This window comes from Cnephaeus nilssonii, assembly GCF_951640355.1.
Source record: "Cnephaeus nilssonii genome assembly, chromosome: 20".
Lineage (NCBI taxonomy): Eukaryota > Metazoa > Chordata > Mammalia > Chiroptera > Vespertilionidae > Cnephaeus > Cnephaeus nilssonii.
Genome location: NC_137091.1, coordinates 48,385,449 through 48,404,774, shown reverse-complemented (window position 1 = coordinate 48,404,774; position 19,326 = coordinate 48,385,449). Strand labels below are relative to the sequence as shown.

At 45.5% G+C, this 19,326-nt stretch overlaps 1 protein-coding gene across 3 annotated transcripts in view; it reads left to right on the top strand.

The window, feature by feature from the left end:
* The window catches only part of LOC307116464 (uncharacterized protein), a 204,750-nt gene that overhangs the window by 85,174 nt on the left and 100,250 nt on the right, over positions 1 to 19,326 (top strand). Inside the window, exon 2 of one of the 3 annotated variants that reach the window (XM_079800481.1) lies at positions 14,517 to 14,643. The exons of the other annotated variants lie outside the window; for them this stretch is intronic. Within the exon in view, the coding sequence (XP_079656607.1) occupies positions 14,517 to 14,643 (127 nt within the window). The remainder of the gene's footprint in view (positions 1 to 14,516; positions 14,644 to 19,326) is intronic. 3 annotated transcript variants of the gene reach the window in all.

Here is a 19,326-nt window from a genome sequence, read left to right as displayed (position 1 = left end):
AAGACTTCAAAAATCACAACTTATTACCAGAATATATCCATTGAAAAATACATTAATTAAAAATTCCCACAGTGTTGGAAGGTACCTGATGTTATCAGGTGCCTCTCCATGAATGGACATCTGTGTCTGTCTCTGACACTTCTCTCATCTACAATAGAAATCAGACTTTTCAAAAATGAACAGTCCTAACATCATAAATAGCCATCCGAAGACAATGGTGCAGCCTGTCAAATGAATGTTACTGCTAATAGTAGTAATAATTAATAATAATAGGCTTCTGTCAAGCTTACGTATACACTGAGTGGCCAGATTATTATGATCTCTGAACGCAAAATAATCTGGCCACTCAGTGTGCGTGTATTTTAGAGGCCCAGTGCATGAATTTGTGCATGGGTGGGGTCCAGCCAGCCTGGCCAGGGGGAGGGGATATGGGCAGTTGGCTGGCCTTCCTGCTGGTCCAACTCCTGGTCAAGGGGACCGTTTGCATATTAGTCTTTTATTGTATAGGATATACATTGAGTGGCCAGATTATTACGCATTCAGAGATCATAATCTGGCTACTCAGTGTATGTATCAAAGCTACTAATATTACTGATGGTGTATTATATGCCCTTAAACTATAAGAAATATAGTACAGCCGTAGCCAGTTTGGCTCAGTGGATAGAGCGTCGGCCTGCAGACTGAAGGGTCCCAGGTTCAATTCCAGTCAAGGGCATGTACCTTGGTTTTGGGCACATCCCCAGTGGGAGGTGTGCAGGAGGCAGCTGATCATGTTTCTCATCATGTTTCTATCTCTCTATCCCTCTCCCTTCCTCTCCGTAAAAAATCAATAAAATCTATATTTTTAAAAAGAAATATAATACTAAACAATATTTAAGTAAAACAAAACCCGAATCATAATAACTTATAAATTCAAAATAATCTATTGTGCCAGGCCAACGTGGCTCAGTTATTGAGCTTAGACCTAGAAACTGGGAGGTCACAGTTCATTCCAGGTCAGTGCACATGCCAGGATTTCATGCTCCATCCCCAGGGAGAGGCATGCAGGAGACAGCTGACCCAGATTCTTGGTCATCATTCATGTTTCTCTCTCTCCCTCTCCTTTCCTTTCTGAAATCAATAAAAATCTATTATTTAAAAAGTTTCCTTGTTATATTTAACTGGTGGCCCAGTGCACGAAATTTGTGCATGGGGGTTGGGGGGTGGGGGTATCCCTCAGCCCAGCCTGCATCCTCTCCAATCTGGGACCCCTTGAGGGATGTCCGACTGTCAGCAGTTGGACATCCCTTTCACAATCTGGGACTGATGGCTCCTAACCACTCACCTGCCTGTCTGCCTGATTGCCCTTAACCACTCTGCCTGCTGGCCTGCTTGTTCCCAACTGCTCCACCCTGCCATCCTGATCACTCCCAACTGTCCCCCTGCTGGTCTGCTCACTCCCAACTGCCCCCCGCCACCAGCCTGATCGCCCCCAACTGAACCCACTGATGGACTGCTTGCCCCCAACTGGATTCCCCTGCTGGCCGGCTCACCCCCAACTGGATTCCCCTGCTGGCCTGCTCACCCCCAACTGCCCCCACCTGCCAGCCTGATCACCCCAATGCCCCCCCCCTACCGGCCTGATCACCTACAATTGCTGCCCCCTCTTGGCCCCTAACTGCCTCTACCTTGGCCCCGCCACCATGGCTTTGTTCAGAATGTCTGGAAGGTCTCCTGGAAGGTCTCCCAGTCTAATTAGCATATTACCCTTTTATTAGTATAGATAGAGGCCCATAAGACTTAACTGCCTCCAACTTACATTCTTTTCACTTTACAAAAAAAAAAAAAAAAAAAAAAAAAACTGGCCTTACTACCATTACAGTTTTTCTCCAACCTCAATGATCCATTATTTATGAAGAAAAACACTAAGACTGAACTTGCCTAGAAATGAGCCTTCCCAGTACCAGGGCACCTCATTATGATACAAAAAGTTGGCTCCCCAATACTTCCTTTGGATTGATTTATGTCCCAAAAGGAATGTGTGCATAAAAAGTGGACGCATACTAACTTAACCAGCTCACTGAAGTCATGTCAGCCTTTCAAAGTCAGAGACCTAAAGTAACCAGAAAGGGCGGTCTGAAAAGAAAATCTTTGTACTAAAAGCAGTTGTAGCAGGTAGTCAGGTCCTAGGCAAGAATCTTCCCTCACAAGAGCGAATCCTTATCTAAGCCTGTCTATTGTCTTTTATAGCCAGGATAACATTCCTTTGGAATATCAGGGTAACTCCCCCTTTTCCAGAGCCCTCAGGACAGAACCAATGCACCAGCGGCTAACCATAAACCCTCTCGTTGTTATGTTAATTGTTCACTGTTCGGTAAGCTGTCTACACTTATATAAAAGAAAAGACATGTATTAATCATTTTACTTTTCATCCATTTCTAGAGGTCTCCTCACTCCGCTCTCTCCCATCTCTCTATCACCAATGGATTTCATATAACCCGCTTCCATCTTACCGTTTTTTGTAAGGGGTGGCAGATGAGTGGTTGAGATTTTATTGTGATAAAAGTGGGAGGGGATGCTAGAATGGGCTGTTATCCAAGGGAAAAGAAAAGGGGAAGGCAAGGAGCAGTTGGGGCCAGGGGCCTGGATGGTTGGCTAAGAAGTAAAACCCTGTATTCAGACTAGCCTAATTTAGTACTTTACGTTTCATGTGGTTATAATCTCCCATTCACTGACTTAACTTCTAATTTTTACTGAACCTTAATCCTTGCTGTTTTTACTTTTAAACCTTAAATTGCTACATTAAAGACTTTTACTTTTTTTCAAGCAGAGCAACCAACTTGGTGCCCTCCCGGAAAAACAGGCAGGAGAGAGACATACTCTGCATCTTCTCTTTCAATTGTAATGTGTAAAATAAGGTGCATGTTGTGGAGCGGATGCGAGTGAATGACCACTGGAGCCCAGACCAAATTAAAATTTAGGGAGCCTTTATTAGCCGGGCGGCCGGACGACCCGGCGACTGCTCTGCCATTCTCCACGCAGGGAGACCAGAGAGCAGCAGCGGCCCTTTGTGTAGGACCGCTTTTAAGCACATTAACCACATCTGGTTTTTGCAGAACAAGTAACCCAAGACAAAACAGTTTTTCCCAAGCAACGTCAGGATCATGCCAATGACGACCATGTTATTCACATGGTCATCCTGTTCTTCAGAAAGCTGACAGTGTTCTATGAAAGAAGGCTACGTGCTGGGAAGGGGCCATGAGACCCTATCTCAAGGCCTGGCCTGGTGTCAACACTGACAACTCTATCTGGGGCATAGTCCACGACCTCTCTGAAAGCACGCTCAAACATTCCCACTCTCCAACAGTGCACAGCTGCTGTTCTCTGGAACATTATCTCAATTTGTTGAAATTTTGCCTCCAGTCACTTGTGGACAGTTTGGCTCAAATAAACCCACAAAAATTCTTCATAGTTTTGAATGTTTCTTTTTTTTTTCTTTCTAAAAAGACTTTTTATTTTTTTATTTTAATATATTTTATTTATTTTTTACAGAGAGGAGAGGGACAGAGAGCCAGAAACATCGATGAGAGAGAAACACTGACCAGCTGCCTCCTGTACACCCCCCACTGGGGATGTGCCTGCAACCAAGGTACATGCCCTTGACCGGAATCAAACCTGGGACCCTTGAGTCCCCAGGCCGACGCTCTATCCACTGAGCCAAACCGGTTTCGGCTGAACGTTTCTTATGTTGACAGGAAGATGTTAAGATATAAGGCAAGGGTCCTCAAACTTTTTAAACAGGGGGCCAGTTCACTGTCCCTCAGACCGTTGGAGGGCCGGACTATAGTTTAAAAAAAAACTATGAACAAATTCCTATGCACACTGCACATATCTTATTTTGAAGTAAAAAAACAAAACAGCAAAAACACCTGCATGTGGCCCGCGGGCCGTAGTTTGAGGACGCCTGATATAAGGAATTGGGCAATGTATTTAACTGAGAGTTAAACATCAGTCAATATATATCTAAGAGAAACCTTAACGGTATAATGTGTGTGGGAAAGACCTTATCCAAAATTGCATCCACGAAGTGCCCCCATATGATTTTGGAAAGCAATGTTACAAATGACAGGAGTGATGATTGTCAGGAGGAAAACGGAAGGCCTTTCTTTTTCTTTGCTGTAACCTTCCATTCGCTATGAAAAGCAGCTGGTAATTACCCGCAAAGATGGCTGACTTCCTTAATTCCAGCTGCCTCTCCTTCAATGGCAAGACTGAGGGGCTGAGAGAGCAGGCTGCCCTCCCCCTTCCCCCTCCTCACTGAGATTTTTAAAAAATATATTTTATTGATTTTTTACAGAGAGGAAGGGAGAGGGATAGAGAGAAACATCGATGAGAGAGAAACATCAATCAGCTGCCTCCTGCACACCTCCTACTGGGGATGTGCCCGCAACCAAGGTACATGCCCCTGACCAGAATCGAACCTGGGACCTTTGAGTCCACAGGCCGTCGCTCTATCCACTGAGCCAAACCAGTCAGCGCCTCACTGAGATTTTAAGGACTCAGGGGAAATTGGAGTCGGGAAGTTTCTGGTTTCAAACCCAATCTGCCTCACTTTTGAATTCTCTGTAACTTCACTCAAAGAATGTTACAGGCTTGTGAAGATACTGGTAAAAAGACCTCCCTGGGATACCTGCAGCGGAAGTGTTACCAGGTAACTGGAAAATGCACACAGGAGTTCTCGGAGATTCAGGAAAACCCCTTTATTTTCAGATGTAATACAGTGACTCAGGAATCAGTTCTCCAAATCCTGAGTGAGACAATATGGAGAAGCCTTCCTTTTCTGTCAGGCTTCCAGACCTGTCCAGGCCTTGCAGCCTGGCCCCCACATGTCTTATATCCCCTTTATTTTCCCTTCTTGATCCTCAAGCTGATTTTCAGCCTTGGGGATTCCATATAAAACTCAATGCTGGGGTAGGGTGTTCAGTAGCTCGAGTCTTTTCCATCTTCATTACTCAAGGGATTGTAATGGCACTCCAGAGATCTGGTATGGAGTAACATCTGGGGCTTCTCTATTAGCTGTTCTAAAACCTGTATGCTTTCTTAGAGGAAGGAAGAAGGAGTCTACACAGGTTTCTTCATTTCCGGCTTCAGAGCAATCGGAGGGATGAGAAGCATGTCTCGGGGTCCCATCTATTTCTCCTCTAGTTGGCCCATCATCCTTGCTCTGCTCATGTCAGTCTTTCTGCTTAACACATCCCCTCAAGGATCTTGGCTCTGAATTCTTTCAGAGAAAAGGGGTGCAGGGTCTTTTCTGTAACTGCTTCATGCTGAGGAGGGACGAAGGTTTCTTTCAGAGCCAAGAGATCCTTGCTCTCTGTCAGAGGGATGGAAGGAGGTGGGCCTTGCAGCTCCGCCCATGTCCGTTAGAATGGGGGAAGTAAGATTACTATTTAAACTATGCTGTAAGCCCCCAAAGTTGCCCCACTATGTTCCTTCTCATTCCCCCTCTTGTTCATTATTTTCGCCAAGGGGGGTCGTAACCGTAGTTCAGAGTAGCAAGGGCAGAGAAGTTCTCCTCCCGGTACCAGTCTTCGGTTCTGGCGAAAACTGTTAAGAAACGAAAACAATGATTATCCAGAAATACCAAAGTCAGGCCGGTCGGCCATATCCGCAGTCTTCTGGAAGATGATCCGCAGGGGGTGGTTCAGGTCAGAGGTCACCTTCCACTCTTGGATGCCGATTGTCCAGCTGGTGGGCTGCTTTCACCCAGGAGTGGTGGATCCAGGTGTTCAGTCCTGCAACGTTGAGAGCTGAGGGGGTGGTTAGTACAACTGGATAAGGTCCCTGCCAGGCTGGCTTACAGGGTCCCTTTTCCCAATCTTTTACCCAAACCTGTTCCCCAGGCTTGTGAGGGTGCACAGCTGTTCCTAGAGAGATGAGCGATCGATCAGTAACCCATCTGTGGACTTCAAGGATAGTTTTCCAAGTTCTGGTGGCTGTTTCTGAATTTCTAATTTCCCTACTTCCCCCAAGTCTCCCTTTGGCAAAATTAAGGGCGGGGCTCTGCCATTTGTGGAGAGAACCCTACTGTGGCCCTGGGAGGGGGGGGGGCCAGCATACCTGCAGGTCCACTTAATCCCTAAAGCAATGGGGCTTGTGACCTGGCGGAGACAAACTATATTACAAAATTTAGTAGTATTGAGCAATCAGAACCACAAGAATTACAACAAATGGTCTGGTGGAAGGGAAAAAAAAATATTACAGTCCTAATAATTTCCTATTGAAAGAGAATTTTTCTCCTTAAAATCACCCCCATTTTCATTAAAGAGCCACATTAAGACCAATTTATCTATTGCATTAAGTCTAGTTTCAATTTGGCCTGGTTGTTTGCATAGACACAACAAGAATGGTAACTGACTGCCTTTGCCAGAATTTCATGATTGCGTCTTGACGTGCCCTTCAGGGCAGAGAAGCCAAGCCATCCAGCTGCCATCAGGCCTGTCTGCAATATCTGCTGGGTTAGGTGAATTCCTCACCAAGATCTGTACCTGCAGTGGTTCCACCCAGGCCCACCTCCTAGGCTTGAAGGTGCATCTTAGCAGCCCTCCTACTTACTGGTCAGCCTGGCGTGGAGTGCATGGCGGGGTGTGTGTGTGTGTGGGGGGGGGGGTTTCAGCAGGGATGCAGAGGCATACTCGCTGCTCCCCTTTCACTCGGACCAACTGCCAGCGATGGCAGGGTATGGGCCTGACGCTCGAGCGCCATCCATCCTCAGGGCCACCGAGCTGGTATATTTACAAAATTGCCAGATGTTGCTTGTTCTAAAAATTCTTGCAGCACACCAGTTTGCCTGTGTGACACTACGGTTGAAAATCACAATCGATCTCGTCTAATGTGTCATTTAAGACCACTTTTTCCTTATTGATTTCTGTCTAGAAGATGTATCCATTGATGTCAATGGGAAGCTCAAGTCCCTTACTATGAATGTATTAATTTTAAAATGTCAAAAGCTATACACCTCTCGCCGAAACTGGTTTGGCTCAGTGGATAGAGCATCGGCCTGCAGACTGAAAGGTCCTGGGTTCGATTCCGGTCAAGGGCATGTACCTTGGTTGCGGGCACATCCCCAGTGGGGGGTGTGCAGGAGGCAGCTGATCGATGTTTCTCTCTCATCGATGTTTCTAACTCTCTATCCCTCTCCTTTCCTCTCTGTAAAAAATCAATAAAATATATTTAAAAAAAAGCTATACACCTCTCAATAATCACTTAAAATATAAATGGATTAAATGCTTCAACCAGAAGACACAAGGTAGATGAAATGGTCAGGAAAATAAAACCCATACATATACTGTCTAAATGAGACCCACTTCAGATCAAAAGACACAGCATAAGCCCTAACCAGTTTGGCTCAGTGGATAAAGCGTCAGACTGCAGACTCAAGGGTCCCAGGTTCGATTTCCGGTCAACAGTATGTACCTTGGTTGCGGGCACATCCCCAGGAGGTGACTGATTGATGTTTCTAACTCTCTCTCTCTCTCCTTTCCTCTCTGTAAGAAATCAATAAAATATATATTTTTAAAAAGACACAGCATGAAATTAAAGGGTTGGAAAAGGGTTATTTTATCTCTACCTTTGGGTCCCAAAGATCCTTTTCTACAGAGAATTTTGCTGTAGTGAGAGATGTAATTGTGGACTGTGTACATTTAATAGGTATGAGAATAAGCATGCTCAGAGGTAGCTGACCGATATGGAAATCCTGACTCTTAAAGAAGTCAGCATGTGAACAGTTTTTCAATACCCAGAAAGTTTTAGAAGGAGCTGGAGCAGGTCAGAGCAGGGCTGCTGGGAATCTCAGGTAAAGATGCCTCTTTTTTATGTGAACCACTTAATTGATGGCTTTACAGTCTCTTTCTAAAATTTGGAAATCCAATAAAGGAAAAAACTGTGCCCTTGGAGTGGAAAAAGTGATTTCATGGAAATGAAAATTTTAAAAAGCCAGGATTGCAATAATAATGTCAGACATAATATAGCCTTTAAAAGAGGCCATAATGGAGGGATACTTCATAATCATAAAGGGACCAATTTTTGCATAAAAAGTTATGGAGCAAATATTGGTGGACATGGCAACAGAGACTGATCTTTTTTAATTGTTTTTTATTTTTATTTTTAAAAATATATTTTTATTGACTTTTTAGAGAGAAAGGGAGAGCGATAGAGAGTTAGAAACATCTATCAGCTGCCTCCTGCACTCCCCCACTGGGGATGTGCCCACAACCAAGGTAGATGCCCTTGACCGGAATCGAACCCGGGACCCTTCAGTCCATGGCCCGACGCTCTATCCACTGAGCCAAACCAGTCAGGGCTCATTGTTTTTTTGGATGTTGATTTGTATGACTTTGTAAAATATGGGTATTAGATGCTTCAAGATGTGTGGCTTGAAATCACGTTTTCCCATCTTATAGACTATTTTCACTCATGGGATAGAGTCTTTGAATGCACAGCGCGTTAATTTTAATGACAACTACTTTATTTCAACCTTTATTTCCAGATGCCTCCTCCCCTCTTTATGCTTTGCCACAGCTGCCATTTACTCGCTAGCACCCCAATAAAAGAACAGCCCCTCTATCTGGGGAGCCTTGTGCCATCAGAGGGCACCTGGCCCTTTCCTCCCTTTAAAGAAGTAAAATACCCGCCCTCTCTGCTCCTGTCTCTTCTCTCCCTGGTGAATCCTGTCACAGCCGCGTCACCAGCCAAACCCCAACAATGACGGGGGAACTCCCCCAGGAGGGGCTGTTCCTGTGGGAGGAGGTGAGGGACCCAGGGCTGCCCCCTCGCTCCTGCCCCGCCCTCCCTCCCTCTGTCCCCGCACAGGCCCCGCCCCCACCGCGGAGTCGCTCAGCTCAGCCTCTGGCCCCGCCCATCCCGCAGGGAGGCGCATGCGCAGTTCCTGGCAGACGCGGAAGCGGCTGTGGAGGGGAAGGTGGCGGTTCCCTGAGGAGGTGTCTGTGCTTTAAAGCCGCTGCTCTCCGTCCCCTCCCCGCAGGGAAGGCTGAGGGCGCTGCGGGCGCTGAAGTCCGTGGTGAGGTCCCCGCCCCGGAGCCCCTCACCGCGGTGAGTCCGGTCCCGGGCGGCTGCGCAGTGGAGGCGCCGCGTTCCTTTGGGGGAAACTGAGGCCCGGCCCGCGGTCTCTCCGCCTGTGGCTGTGGCCCCCGCCTGCCGCGTGGTTTTCCTGCTGAAAACCATCCCCGGGGCCGCCGGTCCCCCCGCGGGGCTGGGAGTCTGGGTCAGGGGGTTCCCGCCCTTTGCGCCCCTCCCCCGCCCGGCGCTTTCCGCCCAAAGACCCCGGATGGCTCCCGGCCTGGGGGTCTGCACCCCGCCTTCCTAGGCCCCCCCATTAATAAGGGGTCTGAGTGCCCGGGGAGCACAGTGTCCATGGGGAGGGGCTCAGGGGAAGAACGCGGTGTCCCCAGAAGAGGTGACCTGCCCGCAGGGAGGGCTTTGTGGGGGCGGTGACTGCGGGGGGCGGGGACCCGGGCTGGGGGGTCAGGAGGGGGAGGGAGAGAGACAGACACGTGGGAGGAGGAAGGGCGGTGAGGGGTCCACAGAGGGGCCCATAGGGGTGTGGGAGGACTGGACGGCGATGGTGGGAGTGAGGGGGGAACTCGGGAAAGCAGCCTGAGGAGGAGGGAAGTGGGGAAATAGGGGGAGGGGAGCCCAGAGAGAGGAGGGGAGCTGAGAGGGAGAGGGTCCTGGGGAGCAGAAGTGGGGGCCGCACAGGAGGAGGCAGGTCAGACGGAGACACTGGTTCAGAGGAGAAGAGTTGGGGAGCGAGTGCAGGGACGGAAAGGGGGGCTTAGGGAGGAGGGAGCAGAGGGGAGCAGCGCGGAGTCCCCAGCTGTGGGGAGCAGGACAGACTGTACCGGGCAGCAGCGGGGACACGGGCGTGGGGAGGGACATACGCGGACGTGTGTGGAGATGGAGCGATCAGAGACCAGGAGAAAGAGCACCGGAAGGGAAATAGGTTCCAGGAGGTTCATGGTCCAGGTGTAGGGACAGACAGAGAAAAGGGGGGAAGAGCAGGGAGAGGGGGACACAGGAAAGGACCACAGAGGAGAGAAAGGGAACAGGGAGACAGAGACAGACCCATGGACAGAAATACATGGTAGTGGGAGGAGGGGACCCTGATCTGGGTGAGGGGTGAGCTGATGGGGTGTGGATGGTTAAGTTGTGATATATTGGCTTGTGGTTTTATGTGTGTGTGCATATATATATATGCAATATATATATGTGTGTATATATATATATATATATATATATATATATATATATTGCATATATATATGCACACACACACATACACATTATGTATATGCATATATTTAAATACATATCTATTGATTTCTGAGGGGGAAGGAGACGGAGAGAGATAGAAACAAATGAACAATCATTGATCAGCTGTCTTCTGCACTCTCCACACTGAGGATCACACCTACAACCTGGCCATATGCCCTGACTGGGAATCTCACCATGACCTCCTGGATCATAGGTCCAAGCTCAGTCACTGAGTCATGCTACCTAGGTGTGCCTTTATATACTTAATTTAACAGCTGAAGTATTTTAGTTATACAGATTTCAATGAGACTTATAAATCTCCAGTTTATAAGCCTTGGGAATTTTATTATTATTTCCTTCCAATTGCAGCCCTTGGTCACGCAGAGGGGAGAGACTTGTCTGTTGGTCATGGGTCCCGTGTCCTTTCCTGGGATGGCAACGAGGAGGTGACCTGTGTCTGTCACCATCTGATGCTTTTTCATGGAATCTTAGAAATGTTAGGTTTGTTGATGTGGTGTTTTTGTGTGTGTGTGTGTGTGTGTTTCTTCATGGTTTTACTTTTACAGTTTATTATTTAGAAACATCCTGAGGTAAATCCTCTGGGTCTTCCCAGATCCCTTGAGAAGCTTTAAGAAATGCCCTCAGGTGCACTTTCCCCCATGGAGGTGGACAGCTGCTCTGGGTGGGGCATCATTGGTTACTGAGGGGCCCCAGGTGATTGGAAGGTGAGGCCTGGATTAGCAGGATGCCTTTGTGAGAGTGGGGAGCAGGTTTGTTCAGGGGAGGTAAGGGGGGGCTCTGTTTGGTTTGTGAGGTCAGGATAGTAGCTCACATTTTCTGTAGGAGTTTGTGGAAGTCTTTGGGAGGAGAGACACATGAAGACATACACTCAACAACTCCCAGTGTGGTCTCCATGTGGGAGCTCATTGTTCCTGACTCTCCTGTGACCAAGGACTGGAGGGGGGTTTTCTTTTCCTCATTTCCAGGTCCTTCTGACGGTGGGTGTGAGGTGAGCTGATTGAGACGCTGTGCTGAGGACTTTGAAGGCACATTCTGTGACTCCTCAGCATATTTTCACCTGAGAAAACATCCCAGACCCCCATCGGGACCAGGACCACATGGCTGCTTCTCAGGTAAAGGATGTGTCCTGGGTCACAGGCTGTGTTTGCTTTTCCTCTGGCATCTGGTGATTTAGAACCTGCCACTTCTGATGTTGGTGCTATTCATGTTCTTTCCTTTACTTGTTTAATTATTGTTTTTCTTGTGAAAGTCAAGGTCAGCAGTTTATATACTTTTGTCCTGTAGCCCAGAGCCTTCTCTGCATTCATGTTATGCAGGCTCCGCCAGATCTAGAAGATTTCCCACCTTTAATTGATGAATTTCAACTACTGAAAACATCCCTCAATACTCAACACTGGAGCTGACCCCCAGCCCTCAGATCCTGATCCCAGATGGGCCCTGTTGTCCAACCCCGGGCTGGGACGTGGAACTGGGAGCAGGTGGCAGTGGACGAAGCCCCTTTCCCAGGGAGGCTGAGGGCTGGCTCCCCCCATCAAAGCCAACCTCCAGGGACCCTCCTCCTCTCTCTCACCCTGGACAGCATGCCCTGAACGGGGTTCAAGTATATACTGAGTGTCCAGATCATTATGATCTCTGAACGCATAATAATCTGGCCATTCCGTGTATATCCTATATAATATAAGGCTAATATGCAAATTATCCCCTTGACCAGCAGTTTGACCAGCAGACAGGTCGGCCAACCGCCCATGTCCCCTCCCCTGGCCAGGCTGGCCGGACCTCACCCATACATGAATTCATGTACCGGGCCTCACATATACACATACACACACACACACACACACACACACACACACACACACATACACACACACATACTGAGTGGCCAGATTATTATGCGTTCAGAGATCATAATCTGGCCACTCAGTGTAGGTGAAGAAGGGAAATGTAGCTTTTAGGTTCAAGTGGCTATAGCATCAGCTCTAGAATATGGGTAAGAAAATGCACATCTTACTGCTCAGAATAGCTCAGAAAGTTCTGAAAAGAAGAGTAAATAGAAGAGATTGCTCACTAGATTATTCAGAAAGACTTGCTATTTAAATGTACCTTTAGCTTACAGAACGTGAGAGGTACACATGGATTGACACTTGCAAAAAATAATTTTATTTCTGACCATTTTCACAAAATGACTTGCTTATTTATGTATTTTTGCCATGACGTGTACTTTCCTGTGCCTCAGTCCCTTGGTATCCATTGTTCCAGTTCACGTGATACTCCCTTGGCTGAGATGCTCCCCTAATCGTAGAATTTATTGAGAGATGTGCACAGACCATCCAGAAGCCCCCTCTTCGTCTTAGCTTCCATTTGCTTTGAAAAATAAAAGCCATCCTTTTATTTCCTACAGATGAGTGTCTTTTGACATGGGAGCTTCAACCATGAGGCCTTCTTGCTGTAAATTTTCATTATATTCTACGCTCATGTCATGGACATACTCGACATAATCACTTTTTATATTGTCTAGAAAGTTTACAAGAATCATATTATTAATGTATCTTCAATTCAGATAAATTTCTATGATTGTAGCTCTCCACTAATGACACTCAAAAACTTCCAAATAAATTAGCGACTAAGAAACAATAGGTCCAAAATATTTTCTATCATTATGTGAGTTAATGTTCTTTTTTTATTTTATTTTATTGATTTCAGAGAGGAAGGGAGAGGGATAGAAACATCAATGATGAGAGAGAATCATTGATTGGCTGCCGCCTGCACGCCCCCGCACTGGGGATCGAGCCCACAGCCCAGGCATGTGCCCTTGACTGGAATCGAACCTGGGACCTTTGAGTCTGCAGGCTGTCGCTCTATCCAGTGAGTCAAACAAGCCAGGGCTGAGTTCATGTTCTTATTGTGTTTATAATACTCAAAGAATATCATTCACAAGGAGGTTCATGAAATTTATGGAATCACAAAGTAACCTTGATTTCATTGACATGACAATTCATTTTTCTATCCATTTTATATTGTAGGTAAGTTCTCATCAATGTGTCTGTCTCCACATAAAATGCTAACATTGTTTGAGCTATATTTTCTTACTGGCTTAACCTGTCTTTATTCTTCTCACTTACAGAAACTGCTGTAAATATTCATGAGTTTTCTTTATGGGTATTGACCTGTGTTTATTTTTTCATTGTAGATTGAGTTTGGAATAAAATTAAAGGTTTACCTTTTATTATATGTTTCACAAAATATTCTCCGATCAAAGGCAGAATAATCTTGTTCTAAGAATACTCATAGTAAAATGTCAAATAGGATTGTGGTTCCTATGTGTCCTGTTCCATGAGAACTATAAATTCCATTGAAAAATACTTTCACTTACAAGTTTTGTATGAACTTTTTCCTGTGTTTTCTTTGCTGTGTATTCAGAAGTATGACAAATGGACCAGAAACGTTGGCATCACAAGTGAAAAGTGATCTTGTTATACATGTGGAAACACAGGCCCCACCTCAGAACCTGGACCAGAGTCTGTATTTTTAGGAACGTGCAGTCGTGGTTGACTGTGTTAGCTTCAGGCAGTAACCATGCTTCCAACTCAGCAGGACATCTCCAGCTGAGACATACACACCACGGACCCTGAACGATGCAAACACAGCCCTCGGAAACCCATATGCCCCTGTGGATGCCCTAATGTTAAAGTTTATTTTCCTGAAAAGTAAAGTCTGCACTGTGGACGTTGGGACATGTGTCATCCTCATTTGTTAGTGTTAGAAAGCATATCAGAGAGTGTTACTGGGCAAAGTGATCTTAATGTGTGATTCAGCATATTCCCCTTGGTCAAAACCTCTTCTAACATGGTTTCTTTTTTATTTGTTTCTTTTTTATTTTCCTTCATTTTAAAAAAAATATATTTTATTGATTTTTTACAAAGAGGAAGGGAGAGGAATAGAGAGTTAGAAACATCGATCAGTTGTCTCCTGCACACCCCCCTCTGGGGATGTGCTCGCAACCAAAGTACATGCCCTTGACCAGAATTGAACCTGGGACCCTTCAGTCCGCAGGCCGATGCTCTATCCACTGAGCCAAACCAGTCAGGACTCCATTTTTTTTTCTTATCTCCTAACACTGTTTTCATGTTGGGTGACATTATGAACTCCTCTGGTGACCTCTTGGTAAACTTGTCTTCTTTCAGGGACCATTGACCTTCACAGATGTGGCCATAGATTTCTCTCAGGAGGAGTGGGAATGCCTGGACCCAGCTCAGCAGAAATTGTACCTGGATGTGATGTTGGAGAACTACAGCAACCTGGCCTCCCTGGGTGAGGATGACTTCCTTCGCGAGTTCCTCCTCCACCCATGGGTTTTGTTTCCTTTATTATTTGAACATCTCTATGGGCTTCTGCTTTCTAGGGTAGACTTTGTGATTCTTGCTCTTAGGGAACAAATGAGGGTTTTCTGGTTTAGAAAAGAAAGGCTTTGTTCTATATGTGAATTTGGAAATCAGTGTTTGAAAATTTTATTTGTTGTCTAGACTAATTAAGGTTCTGTCAGAAAACATTTGGAAAATAATTTTCCAGAATATTCAAATATTCTACCATGTCTTCTTGCCCGTGGACAAACTGGATTGGAAATAGGAAAATCTCTATCAAAACTCATGTTCCGCCCTGGCTGGTTTGGCTCAGTGGATAGAGCGTCAGCCTGTGGACTCAAGGGTCCCAGGTTCGATTCCGGTCAAGGGCATGTACCTTGGTTGCGGGCACATCCCCAGTGGGGGGTGTGCAGGAGGCGGCTGATTGATGTTTCTCTCTCATCGATGTTTCTAACTCTCTATCCCTCTCTCTTCTTCTCTGTAAAAAACCAATAAAATATATTTAAAAAAAAAAAAAAAGATAAAAAATCAATAAAATAAAAAAATTAAAAAAAATCATGGGAAAATCCTTCAGTGAGGATTAACAACAACACCAAACAAAAGGAGTAACCAATGATTGCATAGATGAGTGGAATATATATCAACTAGAGGCCCGGTGCACGAAATTTGTGCACGGAGGGGGGTTGTCCCTCAGCCCAGCCTGTACCCTCTCCAATATGGGACCCCTCAAGGGATGTCCAACTGCCCGTTTAGGCCCGATCCCACCGGGATCGGGCCTAAACGGGCAGTCGGACATCCCTCTCACAATCCAGGACTGCTGGCTCCCAACTGCTTGCCTGCCTGCCTTCATGATTGCCCCTAACCGCTTCTGCCTGCCAGCCTGATCAACCCCTAACCACTCTGCTGCCAGCCTGTTTGCCCCCAACTTCCCTCCTCTGCCGGCCTGGTCACCCCTAACTGCCCTCTCCTGCAGGGTTGATCACCTCCAACTGCCCTCCCTTGCAGGCCAGGTGCCTCCCAACTGCCCTCTCCTGCTGGCCATCTTGTGGTGGCCATCTTGTGTCCACATGGGGGCAGGATCTTTGACCACATGGGGGCAGCTCTATTGTGTGTTGCAGTGATGATCAATCTGCATATTACTCTTTCATTAGATAGGATGTTTCTCTATCCTTCTCTCTCCTTCAACAATAAATAAAACATAGAAAAACAATGTAAAAAAAGAATAAGAAAGCACTGAATACGAACAGAAAAATGATAATATCTGTTCCCAGGTGGGTGGGAATGAGGAAGCAGATGGCATAGGTGAGAGGCCCAAAGGTCACAGAGGACGCCAGACCTTCCAGTTTGGTTGGGAAGCTGTGTTTCCGTGGGAAGGATTTTGAGATGCTCAAGTTTGTCGGTTGCTGTCGTAGAGGACAGACCGTCTCCAACAGGACCTGTGCCCGTGCATCCTCTCTGACTCTGCTTCTGCCCGTGACTGCCATCCTCACACTAGCAGTGAGGCCAGGTCCTCCCCTGGGACTGTGAGGGCTCCTCTTCCATCGCTTTGGAGGCCTGGGAAAATCTGTGCATGTTCTTGAGGAATTGCATGTTAAGGTTTTTCTGTTGAAATTTTGGTTTTGCCTCCTGAAAGGATTGAGATGGAGGAATTTGGTGGAGAAATCCCAGGAACTCGGGGACAGGTGTCCTGTTCTCTGGTTTGTAATTTCTAATGCAATGTCGGCTTCAAACAAGACCCTGCAAAGTTTAGACTCAGGGATTTCATCACAGCACCATGCACCTCCCCAAAATGAGAAAATCTAATTTTCTTTTACTTCAAATCTTCCTTTTCCTGTGTATTCCACAGTTTCCTTGTGTTACACTAGTGAAATGTGTCTATTTAACTCACAACGTTTTTCAGTAAGTTACTGCCCTTTGTGGCCTTAGAACATTGCCTATCGGTAGGAGAGTCTCCATTGTTACCCGATTTGTTCATCACTGTCATCTTGTGATTCCCTCTTGTTCAGACCAAAGTTACTGTGACGGTGTCATATGTGTTTTCACTTTCTGATTAGATCTTTGTCAGATTGCGGTTTTATATTGTCAAGTGCTGATACAACATGTTGGAATGTTCACCTTTGGTAGTAAGTGAGCTACAGAAATACTGGGCACCTCATATTTAGGACAATGTTTTGTTCTTCCATTTAAGTTTACTTTATATTTTTCAGTAACTTCCCTCAGTATGTCTCTTAATCATGTTATGCTTGAAATATTTAGTTGAATTTTTCATTTGTTTTGTATTGACTTAGGAGAAATAAAGAACAGTAAAGACAGACGGGGTGGGGGGGGGGGGAGAGGGAGAAAGACATAAATGTCCGTTTGTTTTCCCACTTATTTTTGCATTTCTTGGTCCATTCTTACATGTGCCCTGAGCGTGGGTCGGATCGAACACACAACGTGGCAACCTTGGCATACTGCGAGTGTGCCCGCAACAACTGAGCTGCCTGGCCAGGGCTGAAATGTTTATTTTAAACATCAATCATTCTCTGCACTCTTTACAAATTTCTTATGGTTCTTTTATTTATAAATGAGGGGCAGTATTTTTTCATTTTCTTTTTTTTTATTTTTTTTATTTTACTTTAAGATTGATTACACCTATATATTTTGTATAGGAGTAGCAGAAATAAATGACAAAAATTTCTGTCAATTAAATGTTTTTTTGTATTGATTTTTATTAGAGAGGAAAGGGGAGAGAGAGAGACATATTGATTTATTTTTAAATATATTTTACTGATTTTTTCCAGAGAGGAAGGGAGAGGGAGAGAGAGTTAGAAACATCGATGAGAGAGAAACATCGACCAGCTGCCTCCTGCACACCCCCCACTGGGGATGTGCCCGCAAGCAAGGTACATGCCCTTGATCGGAATCGAACCTGGGACCTTTCAGTCTGCAGACCGACGCTCTATCCACTGAGCCAAACCGGTTTCGGCAACACATTGATTTTTGTTGTTTCACTTATTAATGCATTCATTGCTTAAATTTATTTTGTGCCGTGACCGAGGATTGAAACTGCAACCTTGGTGTATTGTGACGATGCTCTAACCAACGGAGCTACCAGGCCAGGGACCCAAAATGCTTCTTTATTAAAATTATACATATATATGTATATAGATATTTTAAATATATCTTTATTGATTTCATAGAGGAAGAAAGAACGTGGAGAGAGATAGAAACATCATTGATGACAGAGAACCATTGATTGGCTGCCTCCTGCATGCCCCCTTCTGGGGATCAAGCTGTCAACCTGGGCATGTGCCCTTGACTGGAATCTAACCTGAGACCTTTTTGTCCCTGGCTGTTGCTCTATCCACTGAGCCAAACCAGCTAGGACTATAATTATATTTTTGAATGATTTGAATTCATTTCCTGTGAATTTGTCCTTCCATGTAACATATGTAATAATGTAAAATATTTGCTGTTCATGGAGGCACAATTATAGTTAGAATGAATAGTTATTTTAAAAATTCTTTTCCAATAGTACATGTATTTAGAATTCACAGTTTGGTGGAGAAATGTTCTATTCTTGTCTTACACATTTAAAATTTTTTTTTATTTAAGAGAAAATAGGAGAGGGAGAGAGAGATGGAAACATCAGTGATGAGAGATAATCATTGATTGACTGCCTCCTGCACACCCCATTTCTGGGGATGGAACCTGCAACTCAGCTATGTGCCCTGACTGGAATTGAACCGTGACCTCCTGGTTCATAGGTAGATGGTCTACCACTGAACTACACCTGATGGGCTTGCATCATTTTTTAAAAATTCTTTTATCTTTCTGATGTTTTGTTTGTATGTTAATATGCTTCCTTATATACCAAATCTCTGATTTGATCTCTGCTTCATCTATTCTACTTTATTTGTGTGTTTTTTTTGTTAATCCTTACACCAGAATATTGTTCCATTGATTTTTAGAGAGAGTGCAAGGGTGGGGGGTGGGGGGAGACAGAAAGAGAAACACTGATGTGAGAGACACACATTGATTTGTGGCCTTCCATATGAGCCGACCAGGGCCGGGGTTCAAGCCTGCAACCAAGGTACATGCCCTTGACCGGAATCGGACCCAAGATCCTTCATTCCTCAGGTGGATGCTCTATCCCCTGAGCCAAACGGAATTGGGCATTCATCTACTCTACTTTAGATTCCCTGCAATATTTAAATTTATTTCAATTAGTGGGTCCTTCATTTCTGACTCATATTTTCAATGGTTTCGTGTTCTGTTTTATGCTATTGAAGTTTTCATGATGTTTCTTGAGCATCATTATAACCATTGCTTTTAACTCTGTATCTGGCAGTTTGCTTGCCTCCATTATATATTTTTTTAATTGATTTTTCACAGAGAGGAAGGGAGAAGGATAGAGAGCTAGAAACATCGATGAGAGAGAGACATCGACCAGCTGCCTCCTGCACACCCCCCACCAGGGGATGTGCCCGCAACCAATGTACATGCCCTTGACCGGAATCGAACCTGGGACCTTCCAGTCCGCAGACGGATGCTCTCTCCACTGAGCCAAACCGGTTTCGGCGCTTGCCTCCATTTCTTCTGGAGATTTCTCCTTTTCTTGCATTTGGGACCCGTTTTTGTCTTCCTGCTT